General features: G+C 51.1%; 1 protein-coding gene across 1 annotated transcript; it reads right to left on the reverse strand.

The window, feature by feature from the left end:
- On the reverse strand, positions 1-17,789 carry OTUB2 (OTU deubiquitinase, ubiquitin aldehyde binding 2). The gene is made up of 6 exons (XM_010968724.3): positions 17,562-17,789; positions 6,727-6,822; positions 5,193-5,311; positions 3,933-4,017; positions 3,179-3,373; positions 1-2,239 (listed from the first exon to the last, which is right to left on the reverse strand). Exons 1-6 carry the CDS (start codon positions 17,562-17,564, stop codon positions 2,033-2,035), a joined length of 705 nt encoding a protein of 234 aa, XP_010967026.2. The 5' UTR covers positions 17,565-17,789; the 3' UTR covers positions 1-2,032.
- Between the last annotated feature and the right edge of the window lie 1,010 nt (positions 17,790-18,799).

Below are 18,799 nucleotides of genomic sequence, written 5' to 3' on the forward strand. Positions count from 1 at the left end.
CTCCTTTCCTCCGTAGTGCTTTCCCTTCAAAGACAAGATCCAGGGGGGCAAATGTGAAGGGAAGAGAGCAGTGGTTTGGATTTGGCCAGTAGTTGGTTGGTTTTGTGAAAAAACAGGAGAGCAGAGGGCAAGGTCATGAAAACCTCCTGCCTGTTGGGCGTTCTGATTCTAAACAGGATCTCTTGTGGGAAGAGGGTCCCCTCTGAGCACTGGCGGGTTCTCAGGCCTGGGAACACAGCACAAACAAGTCACAGAGGGAATTCCTCCAGCCTGTCTGCCAAAGAGGAAGCTCTGCTTTTGTGAACATGACACAAACCACAAATGCAATTAAGTGGCAGCCAGTGCTTGATGATGCTGTGCTTGAGAGCACGGCCGGAGGCTCAGGACTCACCTCACAACCCCTCAGAGCAGCCGAGGGCATTCAGCCCAGTGCCCTTCAGCTTGGAAACGGGGATCATGATACAAATCACGTAACATGTTCGCCCCCAGCTCTTCCAGTGCACTTGTCACAGCACTCCTGCCAGAGCAGGGTGGGACACTGAACCAATTCAGAGATCAGGGTCAGGTTTACATTTCTATGGAAAAGTGAGTCACTTAGCTTGAACTCTTGGGTCCAAATTCCAGCCAAGGGTGGTATGGGAATCTGGGTCACTGCCTGGGAGTAAGCACCCTGACATCGGTCATCACGAAGGCAGAAGAGTGATACAAATCGGACATTGGTGTACAAGGGCTGGGAGCAGTCTGTTACCAGGCCTCCTGGTGCACAGTCTGGCACTGCCACACCAATAGATTCTAACAGATCCCTGCAGAACGGAACCCGTGAGAAGGCCTTTGATTAAGGAAGTTCCCATCTCAAAGGGCAGTTCCACACCCCGGTGTTCTGTTCACCGTATCCTCCCACAGAGAAAGAGAGCTTGCTAGTGGTGCCCCAGTTCAACCAGGGCTCCTGAGGCAGCAAGGTGAGGAAGTTACTAAGGGGCATGTCCATGTGGATGAACCAGGAGGCTGCCAGCCAGGACTCCTAGCTACCAGGCAGTTTCCACAGTGGGCGCTCTCACTGCCAGTCTCCTCGGCTCGTCTGTTCTTTTCCCGCCTAACCTCTCGCCAGTCCATAAACCAAACACAAGGGGGAAAGGGGAAAAAGGCCAAAGACACCCGCAAAAAAATGTGCCTGCTCTTCTTAGCTGGAGTTGATGGCTGCACCTGCCAGTTTCCACCTGGCCATCTGGATTCTACTTCCAGAATGTGCTGGGGATGGTGAGACAGCTTCTTGGTCTCAGACCCTAGTCTTTCTTGAGCCTCTGTCCAGATGGGGTGGCAGCAGAACCCTGCAGGGCTGCCCTCCAGAAAGCAGGCAGTCCTGGCCCTGAGGGAAGTAGAGGGGGCCCAGCAACGGGGGCTTCATGCTGGAGGTTGCAGGCCCCTTTATAGACTTTGGCATAAGTCTTTTTCCTTAACTTTGGGGTAAGAAAACACTCCATCATGAATGTCTGGAAGTGCACTGAAGCTCTCGCTTTTCAAGTTGGCCTCAATTGGCCATCCACCAAAATCCAGTCCAACAGCTGACTGGACTTGATTTGTTACAGAGCTGACAAGTCACTTAGGACAGCTGACCTTGAGCTTTTCCTCCCCTATAGAGAGGCACTACCCCTGGTGAAGAGAAACCAGAGGAGCCCATTTTTATACAATAGAAAGTCAACACGGCAGGAACCTCCTCCAGGTGAAGAAGTGGGCCCAGAGAGGGGAGGTGACCTACCCAAGGTCTCAGGGAACTGGGAGTAGAGCCTGAGGTTCTGGCTTCCCAGCCCAGAGTTAGAAAGCATTTGATCCTCCATGAAAATAAATACTAAAAAATACCGCCAAGTTACCAACAGTCCGTAGTGAGTAGGCCTCATTGCCAGTGACTTTGCCCAAAAGGCTGCACATTTCCTAACAACAGTCTGAATCGCTTAAAAAATTGAAAACCCATAAATGTTCCATTCAGGATGCAGTCCCGTTAGGTGACAGGCTCCACTGCATGGCCTAAAATTAATCAGTGTTTATCAGCTGCATACAGGATGTTGTAGTGGGATGTTTTATAGAGCAGGTAAACAGAAGGGATGGCAGCCTCAGGAAACACATGGTGGTTCAGGGCCGTGTCCATCTCGTCCACATACTCCACTTGCAGGGCAATGTTCAGTGCCTGGGACAGGGCCGTGATCTGGATGTGGTCACATTCCATGGCCATGGGCTCCACCTCCTGCAAAGGCCAAAGTGAGACACAACCCAGCTGAGGAGGGAGACCTGGCAGAGGACAAGTGAGAAGTCCACTCCTGGCTCTTGTCCTGAGTCAGCCTCTGCACTGGGAAGTTATCTCCACAACCCAGGAGGCAGATGTTGACACCGAGTTTTCCAGAGGAGGAAACTCAGTCTAGGTGAGGAGGGAACAGATAGAAATCGCCAGAATTGCAAGGCTTGAATCTACATCTTTTTGATTCCAAACCCCCTAGTTGTACGTGAGGACACTACTTTGAGGAATCTGGAAAGGGGGCAGGAGTTTTTCAGCTTGGGCTTCATAATGCACAAAGAATCTCAGAGCAGAAAGGCACTTGGTCATAAACTGATTTCAAGCGTACCCGCTTACAGAGGAGCTAGGCTAGTAGAGCATCAGTGCGGAGAGGCAGAGGTGGCGGCAAGCTGGTGAGTGTGTCCCAGTAGCTAGGGCAGCTGCGACCTAGCTCCTGCTGATTGTTGCTGTGCAAGAATAAGGCCTGGGAAGGTGGGTTTTCTGATTTTTCCAGAGAAATCCAGACATTCATGTGAAAATTGCCCAATGTTTAAATGTTGGCCACTCTTTCAGGCAAATACATCATAATATACAACACATCTCGGGGCAAATGTGACTCTGGGGTTGCTACTCTGCAATTTTGTAAACAGTTCAGTCCAAAGCCCTTATTTCTCAGACGGCAAATCGGAAGCCCAGAGAGGGAAAGTGACTTGCCCAAAGCCACACAGTTCAGGCAGCTCAAGTAGGATCTGCTCTAGCTGGCTAACCTAGTGCTCTTTGAGTTGCAGTGCAGACTTGACACTCAAGCCCCTGGTTAGGGATGTTGGTGCTAAAGTCTCCTAAGGAGAGAGGGATGAGAGCAGAGCCCAGGGCTGGGGGCTGAGTCCCCAAAGCCTGGGCCCGAGGACCTACATGAGTGCAGAAGTCTTTGATGTCCATCTCCTCATCGATGAAGTGTCGGAAGAAGTCTGCTCGGTTCCTGATGAAGGCTGAGGTGAGCAGGCGCAGGAACTGCACGATTTGGTCCGAGGAGCTCTGGTCATTGAACACCTTCAGCAGGCTAGACACGGAGCCGTCCTTCTCCACCAGCTCTACCACGCTGTAAAACTGCACCCCGCCGCCGTCAGCCCCACCCCTCCACGGGGCCCCATCCACGTGCACGTGCATTTCCATCTTTAAATCCTCAAGTTGAGGCACCAAAATCAGAGATCCCACTAAAGCTAAGTAACAGGGTTAGAGATACTTTGTAAGGAGTTCCTTAGTCCTGAGTCAAGTCTCAGGAGCAGCCGTTGGAGTCTCCTCACTGCTGTGGTTGTGGTTCCTGTTTACAGATTCAGAACTGAGAGTCCTCCAGCCCCACCCCGCTCCACAGGTGGGCTCAGGGGGATGGGGTGGAGAGGGAATGGGTGATGGAGGCTGGTGGAAGTTTCCAGCCCATGAGCTACTGCCCCAAAGGAGGTGCCCCCTCCCAGAGGGAGGGCAGGGCCCTGGGGGTCCCTGTCCCCTCTATGTCTCCACAAGCAGGAAGGAACCTTGCTGGGAGGAGTCAGAGGGGCACAATCACACAGCCATGGGCCGGGAGGGGACTCTGGCCAGTGCCCGTTCTGTCTGCTCTGCCAGTGTGGAAGGACCTGGTCCCTCAGCCGTCGTGCCCAGGTTAACTCACAGCGTTAAAGAAGTTTCGGAACTTGTGCTCCTCAAAGCCAGCAGCCAGAAGGTCATTTGGGGTCTGCAGGACACGTTCTTTGAACCTGAAGGGGGAAGACTTATGCTTACAAGAAATGCAGGGAGTGCTGTTGTGATGGTCAACTGTCACCCCACTCTCACCCACGGCCCCCCACACACAGCAGAGTGTATGTCACAGACAGGTGAAGGGCTTTTCTACCCTTGAGAGCACTTCAATGTGGACCACACACTGATTTGTTCTGGCCTCCCCTGTACAATCACAGGAGGTGGGTAGTACACCCGTTTCACAGATAAGGAAACAGGTAATCACATCTGCTCCCAGATGTGTTGATTCTACCTTTCAGAGGTCTCTTGACTCTGTCCCTCCTTCCTGTCCCCATGGTTCCTGACCTGGACCATGGCCAGCCTTCCCTCATTCCTAGTTCCCTCTCCACAGGGGCCTTAGAGTGACCTGCCACAGCCTTCTCCCTTAGGCCACAGCCTTCTCCCTTAGGCCACAGCTGCTCAGCACAGATGTCCAGGGAGGGCTCCTGCGAAACTCACCAACCTTCTCAGCTCTAGTCCAGGCTCACAGCCTCCCTCGCACCCCATAGCCACTGCCCATTCGCATTCTCACCCCTTAGCATTTTCACTGCGCCCTTGGCCAGGGAAGCTCATCTCAGAGGTGTGCTAGTGCCATTTTGTACCTGCTCACAAGAGCTGATGAACAGTTCAATTTAAGCATTTTGCTAACCAGGTGTTAAACAGCCATTATTTAAAAATCAAGTTATGTAAGCTTAAATAAGTTTTAAAAATAAATTACCATCTATGCTCTTGAGGTAATCTTTGTCTGTTGTACGTGGATGGTGGACATACGATTCTGACTATAGTGTGTGTTGTGTATCTCTTCCCAACTTCCTGCTTAGTAGCCCCATGATGGAAATTTGAAAAAAAAATCATGACAGGAGTATTCATACCACAGAAATTAACTAACACCACAAATGAGGCCTCCCCGCCAAACAGCTATCACACCTTTGCCAGCACTGACCATCCCTCCAGACCTGGTCCAGTGACCCTGCTTTGTCCACGCTCCCACTGCAGGCCGGCTACTGGCGTGGCCCCAGCTGGGACCTCCAGCTCACTCTGTGGGCTGAGCAGACTGTGCCGAAGAAAACCCCTCAGGGAGATTCAGGGCCGATGTCGCAGAGAAAACAGACTCAGAGCCAGGGAGCCCACCCCGCGTCCCTCATGCCCCACTCACTTGAGGATCTCCCTGCTCTTCCCCAGCAGAGACTCCAGGTACGAGTAGCCCAAGGCCCGGTAGAAGCAGTTCCCGTCCCCCTTGGTCTTGCGGATCGCGGTGAACCTTTTGCTGAGTTCCTGCAGGAGACAGAAGATGTGGGCGTCTGCACCAACAGCATTCCCCTGCAGGGCCCTGTCAGGGCCAGGGCCCCAGCCTCCCCAACGGAACGCCTGCTCCCATCTCTCAGGCTGGCTGTCCCAACTCTCATGCACCCCACGAAAGTAAAAAATGCCAAGTGCATCCTGTGTCAGGCACTGAGTGTAACTGGGCCACGGCCCACCCTCAGGCAGCCTACAGTCTTGGGGGGAGGATGGACAGTTAGATGATCGTTACAGGAGGACAGGACAGGGGAAGCGCCAGGGTGCCATGGAGCAGTGGCATCTACACCAGATTTCAGAAGTCTGGGAAGGCTTCCTGGAGGAATGGCACGGGGAGGAGCAGAAGTGGTGTGTGTGGTGGAGGCCGCACGCATAAGCAGAGGCTGTGAGGGGAGGGCATGGCTGCCAGGTGGGCTAGGAGTCTGCAGTCAGTAGGGAGGGCCTCCCCCGCATCACTGAGCAGTTTGGCTAGTCCTTCAAGTGTTTCTCAAGAGGTGTGGCCTCCCCATCCCCACCTCCAGCTCTGTGCTGAGCTGCCAGCATCCCTCTGAAATGGCCCAGAGCCCCCTTGGCTGCCTCATGGCCCTGCCTACATTCAGGGTTCTGACAGCAGAGCATGGGTTTCAACGGGTCAGGGAGTTCCTGCTCCCACCATAGGGATGAGCAGGCTTGGAGCTGATGGGCCCCACTGAAGGCAGGACGGGAGGGAAGGACTTGCTCCCTGGAAACTCCATCTCATCTCCCAAAGGGGCTCCAGGGTACATTAGAGTCAGGGTGCAGCCCAGCCCGTGCTCCCGCCCCAGGAAGTGCTCTCTGCGGCCACAGGAGACAGGCCTGCCAAAGTGCAGAGAGGGGAGCGTGCCGCCCCCAGAGCTGGGGAGCATCCAGCCTCTTCCTGCCACCCTTGGTCTGTGAGCTGTCCCTGAGTCCTTCCAGCAAACGCCCTTCTTTTGTAGCTCAGATGGAGTGAGCTTCCCCTCCTGAGAGATGCCCCCCCAGGATGGTTTCGAAGGCAACTTTTATGAGCTCAGGCTTCCTGGTCCAAATGCCAGGACTGTGTGCCTGCCATTTAATTTCTATGCCTCAGTTCCCTCAGCTGTAAAACGTGGGTTATGAAAGTACTGACCATGCAAGGTTGCAATGAGGCCTCAGTGAGTAAAGAGAGCACTAGGAGAGTCCCTAGCTTTAAAAAAAAAAATTCACTAGTTTTTGCAGCTGAGGGATTTCTCACTGTGGCAAATGCCCAACATCATGATATTCTGGAAGCCCTTTAGTTTGCCCAGGAACCTGGTCCAAATGCAAAGGCTTTTTGCATTCAGTGTGGCACCTTCTTGTCTGCTCCCCACTCCAGCCCATTTCATCCTGGCTCCCCTCCTCCTCACCCTCTGCCTTACCTGGATTTTCCTCTGGTAAATCCTGTTTTCAGGATGATCCCGGAGAATTGATAGAATGTCACATTTTTCTGATATTAGGTTGAAAGATGTCTCACTCTGAAAGGCAGGAAAAGAAGCGAAGCTGTGACAACTTCAAAAGCAGCTGCTGGGCTTGCACCCGGCAGAGAGCCTCTGAACTGCTGGTTACAGGACGCAGTGGATGTTCCCCTCCCACAGAAGCACGCGCCGGGTCACGACTAGTGTCCTGGACGCCATGGTCCCTGGACCGGGAGTCAGGGTTGGCCCCACCACGTTAGAGGTATCATTTTGTAACTTTCAAACCAATTCCTTTTATAGACTGTAATACCTCAGTGCACAGAAATAAATTCAAAATGGTTTAAGGACTTAAATGTAAGTCTTAAACCATTAAACTTCTAGAAGAAAATATAGGCAGTTCACAGTTTGACATTGGTCTTAGTAATGTTTTTTAGGATATGTCTCCTCAGGCAAGGGAAACAAAAGCAAAAATAAACAGATGGGGCTACATCAAACTGAAAAGCTTTTGCACAGCAAAGGAAACTATCAACAAAATGAAAGTCTGCCTACTGAATGGGAGGAGATATTTGTAAATGATTTATCAGATATTAATGCCCAAACTATACAAAGAGCTCACACAACTCATACAAACAACCTGATTAAAAAATGGGAATAGGATCTGAATAGGCATCTTCCCAAAGATGGCCAACAGGTACCTGAAAAGATGCTCAACATCACTAATCATCAGGGAAATGCAAATCAAAGCCACAGTGAGATATCACCTCACACCTGTTAGAATGTCTATTATTGAAAAGACAACAAATAACAAGAGTTGATGAAGATGTGGAGAAAAGGGAACATTTGTGCACTGTTAGTGGGAATGTAAATTGGTGCAACCACTGTGGAAAACAGTATGGAGATTCCTCAAAAAATTAAAAATAGAACTACCATATGATCCAGCAATCCCACTTCTGGGTATTTAACCCAAAGGAAATAAAAGCACTAACTAGAAAAGATACAAGCACCCCTCTGTTCATTGCAGCATTATTTATAATAGCAAAGCATTATAAATAATTATTTATTTATAACAAATAATTATTGCAGCATTATTTATAATAGCAAAGATACGAAGCAATCTAAGTGCCCATCAATGGATAAATGGATAAAGATGTGGTATATACATACCATGAAATACTATTCAGCCATAAAAAAGAATGAAATAATGCCATTTGAAGTAACGTGCATGGGCCTAGAGATTATCATACTGAGTGAAGTAGGTCAAAGACAAATATGATATCACTTATTTGTGAAATCTAAAAAAAGCAAATGAACAAATATAACAAGACTGAAATAGAGTCATAGACACAGAGAACAAACAGGTGTTTGCCAGAGGGGAGGGGGTTGGGGGAAGGGAGAAATAGGTGAGGGAGATTAAGAGGTACAAACTTCTGGTTACAAAATAAATGAGTCACGGATATGAAACATACTAGGTGGGGAATATAGTCAATAATTATGTAATATCTTTGGTGACAGACAAACTTCTCGTGGAGATAATTTTGAAATATATAGAAATACTGAATCACCATGTTGTTTAACAGGAACTAACATAGTGTCGAAGGTCAGTTATACTTCAAAAACAAACTCATAGAAAAGGAGATCAGATTTGTGGTCACCAGAGTCAGAGGGTTGAGGGAAGGGGAACTGGAAGAAAGAGGTCAAAAGATACAAACTACCAGTTATAAGACAAATAAGTACTAGGGGTGTAATTTACAATGTAACAAATATAATTAACAGTTATACATGAAAGTTGTTAAGAGAATAAATCCTGAGTTCTCATTACAAGAAAAAATATTGTTTCTATTTCTTTAATTTTGTATCTATATGAGATGATTGATGCTCACTAAACTTGTGGTCATCATTTCATGATGTACGTAAGTCAAATCACTATGCTGTACACCTTGAACTTACACAGTGCTGAATGTCAATTCTCTCTCAGTAAAACTGGAAGAAAAGAATATAATACATCAAAACTAGTGAATCTTCATGCTGGAGTACATGTCCCTTTGTCTCCTTCTGACTTTCCTGCCTCACTCATTCCTTCCTTCTTTTATTGGTTCAATTCCTGAACATCCAGCCTGCACCAAGCACCATGTTACAGGCTAGCAATAGAGATTAGAACATCTGGCCAGAGGCACCACCTACCGGCGAAAGTTCACATTGCAGCCCAGCTCTGAGTTGAGGTCAAGTCCAACCCGGAGAACTGGCCCAGGGCCTCTTGAGGGCTGAGAAGTCATCCGGCAGGGAGCGGGAGCGGGAATGGTAGGAGGAAGCCCAGGGGCCAGGGAGAGGGCAGAAGACATCTCTGTTCTATAAGCCCACGCCCTGCAGGCTCCTCTCTGCCTTACGCTTTTCCTGCCCAGACAAGGGCTCACAGAAGTGGGAGATGCACCTGGGCCTCCAACCTGCCCCAGGAATGGCTCTGATTTCAGCATGAAAATAATGTAAGAGAAACTGGTGTGAAAGCCATTGGTAGTTTATAGTTTAAGGTAAGTGGCCCTGGTACCTGCACACAACCAGGGAGACAGTTCCTATGCAATAGCTGACAGGCTGATGGTAACTGGGATTTCTGTAAATGGAAATCCAGTTTTCCATCAATGTATTGCCATCATTTTTGACAGCTGTCGCTAGGCAGCCACTCAGCCTCTGCACGGACTAACACCTCAACCTAACACCACAGTGCTCACAGAGGAGCCTTTGGTCCTTTCCATCTGGAGAAATGTGTCTAGATTTTTGATGATTAGATTCCAGAGCTCACCACTGGAAGCAGACAGCTGGGCCACGAGATCATAAAATGAGGCATACGTGACTTACTTCTAGGGTTACCTGGTCTCCACATTGGACAGACTCTAAACTTCTGTCTGACAATGAGCTTCTTCAGCTCTGGTTCCTGTGCTCAGCACCCAGGACAGAGCAGAGGCTCTGCCACTGGGAAGGGGCATTCCTGGGGGGCCTGGAAGCTCCCGCCCATCAGACTCCAAAGCCATGCAGACCTCCCTTGCCACAGGGCAGCGTGTCAAACCATTTGAGACCTTCCATTCACCTGATTCCCCAGGACCCATCACAGGGCCCGGAACAGAGCAGGGCAGGTTTTCTCCCTTTCTGGTGGCCCCAGTCATGCCCACCCCTGGATTTGGCGTGTGGGGGGAGGGGGAGGGTATCTAGGCATCTTCCTCATGAACAGAAAGTCTGGTTTTCACACACAGCTGATTTAAAATGATGGCTTGGGTCTTAAACAATGGGCTGATTAAAAAGTAGTGCAACTGTACTGAATGCGGCTTGTGCTCGGACGGCCCTAAACAAAAACCAACAAAATGGTCGGGAGGAGGGCATAAAAGCAGTTCTATTCGATGAGCAGTTTCTGAGAAGATCGCGCTGGGGCGGGGTGTGTGGAAAGGAGTGTAAGGAATTAATCTTAAATATGTAGAGATTAGTATTTAAGGTGGCACAAAACCACTATCACCAGTCAAAATGAGAATATTTTATGCATGTACATGCATGACTGGGACATTGTGCTGCACACCAGAGACTGACAGTTTGTAACTGACTGTATTTCAATTAAAAAAATAAATAAAGAAAAATAAAGAATATTAAAGGTGGACCAGGGAGGAGGAATGTGCCTTACGCCAGGGAAGCCTACTGAGGTTTCCCACTTCCCATAGGAGTATCGACTTTGTGTTGAATCTCCGTAAGCTATTTAAAACAGTCAATTTAAAGGAAAAATATTAAACAGCGGTTTCGGGAGGGGGTGCCTTTCGGCTGCTGAGAACCAAGCTTATCACACTCAGGGTTCAAGAGACCCACTGTCAGCACTGGCCTCTGCCAGGTACCTTGTCAAGTTTTTCCACTTCATCCCTGATCCCTGTTCCCACACTGCCATCCCCACCATCCCCCCGCCCCGCCCTGCCCAGAGGTATTCCCTATGTTATGTCTTCCGATGTGTATCTGTCTTTTTGTTAACTGTGGTAAAACATATGTAACATAAAATATATCTCCATAACCATGTTTAAGTGTGCAGTTCAGTGGCATTCAGTACATTCACATGGTTGTGCAACCATCACCACCATCCTTCCCAGAACGATTTTATCATCCCCAACACTCTACTCATTAAACATTAACTCCTCATTCCCCCACCACCCAGCCCCCAGCAACCAGCATTCTACTCTGTCTCTGTGAACTTGCCTAGCCTAGGGGCCTCGTGTAAGTGGAATGTATGTCTTTTTAAAAATAGAGTTGTGCTATGTATGTGTGTTTTTTTAAATGTGCATACAAATCATTCTATAGATATCGTGGCTTTTTTTCCTTCACCCAGTACTATTTAAGCTCTATCCCTCCTGACAGATGGCTCCTGGGTTGGTGGCCCTGCCTTGTGATGGAGCCTTGAGTTCGCTCCAGCGCCCCCTTGTGGTCCCAGGTATGTTTACTGGGGCCACTGGGAAGGGTGAGTGGGTTTCTACTTTGGCACCTTCATGTCCCTGCCTGGCACCTCCAGAGTGACCCATGTCAGCCCAAGGTAGTCCCCTCCACCCTTCCCACCAGCACAGCCAGGTTACACCCCTGGAAGTGCCACCTTAATTGGTGGTTTGTTTTTTAAAATCATATTCTTTATTTTTATTTATTTATTTTAATTGAAGTACAGTCAGTTACAATGTGTCAGCCTCTGGTGTACAGCACAATGTCCCCACCATGCATATACATGCATATCATATTCTTATTTAGACTGGTGATAGTGGTTTTGTGCCACCTTGATTGGTGGTTTGTTTTTTAAAATCATGGCTGAAAATTTCCAGGATGTTATGGGAAAAGGACAAGCCTCATCTGACAACGTCCTGTCAGACTTAATTGGGCCACCTAAAAGGATTTTAGTCTTTAAATGCTGGTTTGCAAATAGATGCTAATTAATTGAGTCAGGCAGATAGCACCTCTGCTTGGAAACAGCTTTGAGCTGTTGAGTCAAGGAATATTTTTCAAAGCGGGAGAAGGATGTTTCTCCATCACTGGCTCCTCCCCGGCAACCCTGGGAACTAGCCTGATGCACCGGAATGTGGGCTTGGTGTTTGGAGGAGGACTGAGTCCTTGTGGGAGGCCTCGCTCCTCCTACAGCCTCGGAGACTACAGAACCAGTGCGCACGCTGACCCTGCATCTGATCCCCGTCCCTCATCCATATGCCCCCACCTCCAAGTGTGGGGAGACCCAGGTTCCTCCACTTTTGTTTTCTCTCCAAAGCCTCTCAACAATCTAGAACCTGTCCACACATAGCCCCAAGAATTCCTCAACCAGCCTGAGACCAGCAAAAAGCCACGTTCACCCCAGCCCCCTACCTATATCCCAGTCCATGGGTCCTGCCACACTAGTGTGGCATTTGAAGCCCTGGAAGCTTCTGGTAAGGATGTCACCAAGCAGAGCCAGAGAGATGTCCCATTGCCAGGGTGATGCAGGAGTTCCCATCCTGCAGCTGCTGGGCCCCCCACCCATGTGAACCCCTGTGCCCAGCACTGGGTGAAGATCTCCAGGTATCCCCAGGAGATGACGGGGTGACAAGGAGCTGCCAGGTGGGGAGAGGTCAAGCTGAAAGGACTGGCCTCTGGTAGCTCCATCCCGCAGGCCTTAAAAATCTGTCCCATAACATGGTAACACGACGTGTGGCTCAAGTAAGTTCCCTGTCCTTCTCGTGAGTTCTCTGTGGGCCCCTCTTGGAACAGGTACAGCTTGGGGTCCTGTGTCATGTGGTCCCCAGGTGGCGGGAACAGCAGCTGGCACCCAGCAGGCGCTCAGTACCACTTGTTGAATGAGTTAAGTGACCTTCACCGGGAGGTCACACTGGGTGCTGCAGAATAATCTCATTTAAGCCTTGTAGTAGCTCTGTTTTACAAATGGAAACTGAAGCCCAGAGAGGTCAAGCCATTTGCCTGAGGTCACACAGTGAGGTGATCCAGGGAGAAACTTGGACCTTGGTCAAGCAGCACATCAAAGGTATTCAACAGACCAGGATGCCTTTCTGCTCCCCTCACTCTCCACGAAGAGAACCCACCTGGCCCTCACATGTGCCCTGCCAGCACTTCCTGATGTGTCCTCACAGCCTGGCCTCGGGCTCATGCCTCTGCCTACAAGCCCCCCACCCTCCACTAACGCACCCTTAGGTGCATTAGTTCGAAGCCCCCAGCTAAGGCTCTGGGGTGCCAGGGGGCCTTTCCCGGGCCCGCCCTGGGCCCCGGCGGGCAATGCCAGCCCTTGGCCTGCCCGACCTCCCTCTGAGGTTGCTCCGTTGGCGGTGCTGACCCCAGGCTGGGAGTCAGCCTCATTAACCGGGCCCAGCCCCCTAGAAGCCACAACTCACCGCGTGGCCTGACCTCAAGCCAACTCCTTCATGGCAGAACCGGGACCTGCAGCCTCACCCACCAGTGGGACAGGGCCCAGAACTCAGCCAACCACTCCCTCAGAAGGTCCAGTCACTTCCAGAGGCTCCCCGGGCCTCTAGCCCTGGCCGTGCCGGCCTGGGGTGGGGGTCTTCCTCCACAGTGGACTGTCTGCAAGGGCTGGAAGGAAATGCCCTTTTTAAATGTCTACTTTAGGATATGACGTATAATATACCAATATGTGGAATGATCAAACATTTTTTATTGATGGATGCTCAAAAATCTTTGGAGGCCAAAGACTTGGGGGAGACCTAACGCCCTGAACTGACTTCCTATTGCTGCTATAATCAGCACAAATCCCATGATGTAAACAAGATTATCTGACGTGGCTGGAGGCTCGAGGGCAGAACCCACCTCCTTACCTTCTCAGCTTCTAGAAGCTACCTGCATTCCTTGACTCATGATCCCTTCCTTCCACTGTTGTGTCTTCTCACTCTGAACCTCTTGCTGGCTCCTTGAAAGGACCCTTGCGATGACATCCTCGGGCCCACCTGCGTAACCCAGGGTCCTCTCCCCACTTCCGGCCTTAACTTCATTACACCGGCCAAGTCCCTGTTGCCATGTGATGGACCCTTTTCACAGGGTCTGGGGATTAGGATACAGATGTCGTTGGAGGCTGTTCCTCAGCCTCCCCTCCACAAGCCCATCTCTGCTGTCCAGCTCAGGAAACGGGTAGGACCCTGCATCCGGGCCCCTACCTGCCTTGAGTCACAGTTATGGGCTGGCCTCGCAGAGACCCTGAATTCGGATGCTGGCCCTCTCTCACTTGACGACTGGACTCACACTATCCTCCTAATGGATCCTCAGATCTTAATGACCTACCCTGACTTCTCCCTGGAGCTCCCGCCTCAAACACCACCAGCCACCAGGAAATCTGACCAGCATCCCTGAATTACTGTGCCCCTAACTGCCTTCTCTCTCCACCCCTGCATCCTTTCCAGGCGTCACCAGACCTTCAAAAGCCCTTCCATCTGGACAGAGCTCATGCCAAAGATGGCAGTCCTCTTCCACTCCTGTCTTCCCCCCAGCAGATCTGCTCAGGGAAGCTGAAACTGTGTCTGCCCAACTGACCTCCTGGCTTCCACTCTCGCTCCCCACCCCCACCACCCTCCACAGCAGCCAGCACAGTCTCTGACCATGTGACCCAGGCGAGGTCCAGTTCTTCCTCAGTTCCCTCCACTGGCTTCCTTCACTGAGGACAAGACTCAGCCTTTGGATGACAACTGCCCAGGTCCTAGGCCATCCGGCCTTGCTCCCCTCACTCTCCTGAGCTCCAGCCACAGTGACATTCTTTGTGTTCCTCCAGCAAGACACACCCATTTCTACCTCAGGACCTTTGCACATGCGATTCCTGTGCATGGAATGCTTCTCTGACTGACTCTTCACATGACTCAGGTGCTAGAACTTCCTTCCCTGACCACCCCTGTCTAAAGTCACCCTCCCCCACCCCGACCACTTTGACTTGTTTTATTTCTTCAGAACTCTCTGTGACACTCATTCACTCATTTACTTGCATTCTGTCTGTCTCCCCCAACTAGAATGTCAACTCCATGAGGGCAGGGACTTGGCCTGCCTATCATGACCAGATCCCCAGTGTCCGGCACACAGTAATGCCCCCAAATGCATAATGAGTAGATGAGTGAACACAGGGATGAGCTGGTCTTGGACTCCAGCCTGATCACTTCCAACCCTTTGCCTAGTCTATTGCCAGAGAGATTATTCAAATAAACCATCTCTTACTTGACAAAAATATGTTATGGTCCCATCTCTCACTACATTTGCAGAATAAAACCCAGACCCCACAGTGCAGCATGCAAAGCCATTCACAGCACATTCTGACCCTACCTGCTTTTCTAGACTCATCTCTCCTCCCTCCCTGAGATCCCTGCATCCACACAGACCACTCGCCTTTCCCAGAATATCCCACTTGTCACGTTTCCAAAACTGTAAGCACTCAGTCCCACCCTGATTGAAATATACTCTTCCCCAAATCCTTCCCAAAAACTCCTATACATCCTTCAACACCTCATTCAAAAGACCCCTTTGTGAAGTCTTCCTTGACACTCTCGGTTGGATCAGAGTGCACAGCTTCCTGCTGTGCTCCCAGAGCCCTTGGTCAGGCCTCTTGAGTCACGACAGTAGCTCAGGATTGCTTGTATCCAGCTCTGTCTTGTCCAACAGGCAGAGAGCTCCTAAGAGAGGGCAGGGCTCTTGTTTTCTCATCAGTGCCCAGAACAGAGCCTGTCCAGGGTGCCTACTGGGGCTTGTTTGACAAACCAGAGAACAAAGCCCAGAGTGACCCTGTGGTTTTGCTATTCACATATGACACTCATTCATTCACTGAATGTTAAATGTTCTCTGAGGGGGGCACAAGACCCCTCATACCTATACCCTCGCCAGGGGCAGCCCTGGGCCTTGTCCTCACCCTGGCCCCTGCCTTCCCAAGGGGTTCTGTGTCTTCTGTCTAGGATTCCTCCTCAAGGTTAGCCCAGTGACTGCAAAATCGGAAAGGAAAAGAGGTGCTAAATTTTCCAAAGACATTCTCCTCTCTCACACACACACTCACCACCATCTATACCACGCAGACAACATAAAAAATCCACTACAGGGCCTGGGGCCCAGCACAGTGCCTCGCAAACTGGCACTCAGTAAATGCTGGGTGAACAGAAGAGGACACACCCTGCACTGCCTCTGCCCCCCCATCCCCATAATTCCAAGGCAGATGCCATATTTAGTGGGTTAGGGCTTGATGCTGTGACTCCATCTGTCCTCTAACTTCCAGTCTCGTGAGTCCAGGACAGACAGAGGATGGAGTCAGAGGCCTCACTGTGCAGCACAAAAGCCAGAAGTGCAGGTCCCAGCCCCCACGCCCACCATGCTCTCGGCTACCCAGTGGTGGCGGGAAGGTATGTCAGCCTCGGCTCCAGCGTGGCTAAACCCATTATTACCCCAGCTCCAGCCACTCCCTAGTGGGTGATGCAAAAAACACCTGGGCCCCCTTCCAGCAGCAGCAGAGCCAGGTAAACCCTCAGGCACTGGGTAGAGCAGGAAGCTGGTGCTTCCAGATGCTCTAGAAGCCCTCAGCCACGCCCAGAAGCAGGTTGGTTTGTCCAGGACAGGCCAGCCCAGACGAACCTGGCTGCCCACGCCACACTCGGAACGTGCCAGGATCATGACCAGGCTTTGACCTGTGGGCCAAACCAGCGGCAGCCCACAGGGGTGACCCATGGCCCTGCCTATACATGGGAGGGAGGAGTTGGAGCATGTGCACCCGTGCACACCCATTTCCAGGACTTTGTTGTCACAGCGAAAGCCATAGCCAATTACCTGAGCCAAGCTCTCCATGTACATCACCTCACGTAGTCCTCACAGCCCATTATACAGATGTGCAAAATAGTGTGGGGGAGGGGAAGGGACCAACCAAAGCTTCGTGGCTTTCCAAGGGGTGGAAGTGAGATTTGAACTCAGGGCTGTGTGACCACCAGCCCTTATATTCTACAGGCTCCCTGGAGCAGGGGGCTCAGGGTCAAAGAGTTTTAGGCAGTCATCACACACAGTCCTCTGCAGATTGCCTGTCCCCCTGCCTCCTCCCACCCCCAAGATGGACTGATGTAACACAAAGAGCACTGGACTAGGAGTCCAGAAACTTAAGTTCAAGTCCCAGCCCCTTCCCTGTCTGGGCCTCAATGTCCCCACCTGGCTAAGCCCCAGATTTGGCCTGGCTCAGAGGGTCTCTGGGGCCCTTTCTGCTCAGACAGGATTCTAACTCAGGGGTTCCCCTTGTCTTTGCTTTCCCTCGACCCCTAATTCACGTGCCTCACAACCTGAGACAGCCTCTCCAAGTGGGTCCTAACTCCAAAGACCTTCTGTTGATGTGCAGGATGGAGAGTATGTCCAGCCACCCCTGCACCCGCCCGGCCAGATCCACTCCAGGGGCTTGAGAGTGGGGAGGTCTCTCATGGCTGAGCCGTCGGCTGGGTGAGGCCGTGAGCTGCCGACTGGGGGCTACCCAAAAAGAAGGCGACCCTTAAGGGGGCTTAAGCTCTGGAGCCTCTCTGTCCCTGGCACTCTCAGGGACATGCCGGACGAACACGGAGGGCGCGGGGCTGGGAGCCGCGCTGGCTCCTCGTCGCTGGCCGTCCACTGGGGCCTTCCAAGGACAGGACCCCCCCAGCATCCGTCCGGACTCAGTACCCCCGGGGGGTCCAAATGCGAGGGTCTGACGCTGGGGTCTGAGCCTTGCGCGGGACCCTGCTCCCGCGAGTGCACATGCGCCCCGGCGACGAACCCTCCTACCGCGCCCCCCTTCTCACCCCTCCTTCCCCGCTCCCCCCACGACCACTGACCATAGTGACCGGAGCTGTCGGGCCAGGTCTCGCCCCAGCGAGGAGCGATCCGGTGCGGGAGGGCGCCGCGGGAGCTACTGGCTGGCTCCGCCGTTGGGTCGGGCGGCGGGGGCCTCGAGGGCGTGGGGGCGAGCGGAGAATACACCCGACCGCTCCGGGAACCAGGGGTTAGACCTCCACTGTGTCCCAGCAAGACACACGCCCCGCGATTGACGTCTGAAGCGGGCAATCAGAAGCCGGGCCACAGGACGTCACAGAAAGTGGGTGGGACTTCATGCACCTTCAGCCTATGGTTTAGGGTCCATTTGACAGGGTACCGCCTCCTTTTAAAGACACAGAAGCCTTTTAACTAGCAAAGGAGTTAACCCGACCCAGAAAGACAGGTCTTCATTTGTGAAGGCTGAAGAGTTTTTGACCAAAACTGCAAATTGAAGTCTTCTGAAAGATTAGCTGGCCATCATTAATTCATAAACAAGGTATATAAGTATGTTTGCTCAAGATCAGAGGACAGGCACTTAGGGAACACGTGTCTAATTACATGCATGCATAGCTTCTAAATAATATTTTACCCCTTTCTAACTCATGAATCAGTAGGTTGCCAGGCACCCAATTAATGTTTATCGAAGGAATGAATTTCCAAGATCGTTGATTCTGTGCTCCTGAAACTGTGTGGCTATATTTGAGACACAGACCTCGAACACCGCTTGGTGACTCACCCCGCATACAAGCTCATTATTGCTGAACATCAAACAGAGGAATACATATCACTCAGAGATTCATTCATCAGTCCTTGACCTCTGGAGGATGGTGCTTTGGGTGGGGGTGGGGGCTCCAGTGAATTGTATGTGCCCATTTTATAAGTATGAATACTTCCAGGAACATGTATTAAGTAATTCCCACCCCATTCTCACTCCCCTGCCCCAGGCACCAGGCTAGGCTCTTGGATAGACAAACATCTGCATCTTCCAAGTGCATATCATTTATTAGGTGGGGAGTTTGGGGTCAGTCAAGGCTCAAGGAGCAATAACAATAAAAGCTAATTTTTACTGAGCACTTACTGTGTATCAAGCACCATCCTAAATTCTCAGTCTACATGATCTTACTCAGTTTTCTCACAACTGGTTTATGGCGGTAGATCTTATTATCCCTGTTTTACAGTTGAGGAAACTGAGGGAAATAAAGCTACTTGCCCAAATTCACAGAGCACACAGAGGGATTCAACCCAGGCAGCTTGACTC

The sequence above is a fragment of the Camelus bactrianus genome, chromosome 6 (genome assembly GCF_048773025.1).
Source record: "Camelus bactrianus isolate YW-2024 breed Bactrian camel chromosome 6, ASM4877302v1, whole genome shotgun sequence".
Taxonomy (NCBI): Eukaryota; Metazoa; Chordata; class Mammalia; order Artiodactyla; family Camelidae; genus Camelus; species Camelus bactrianus.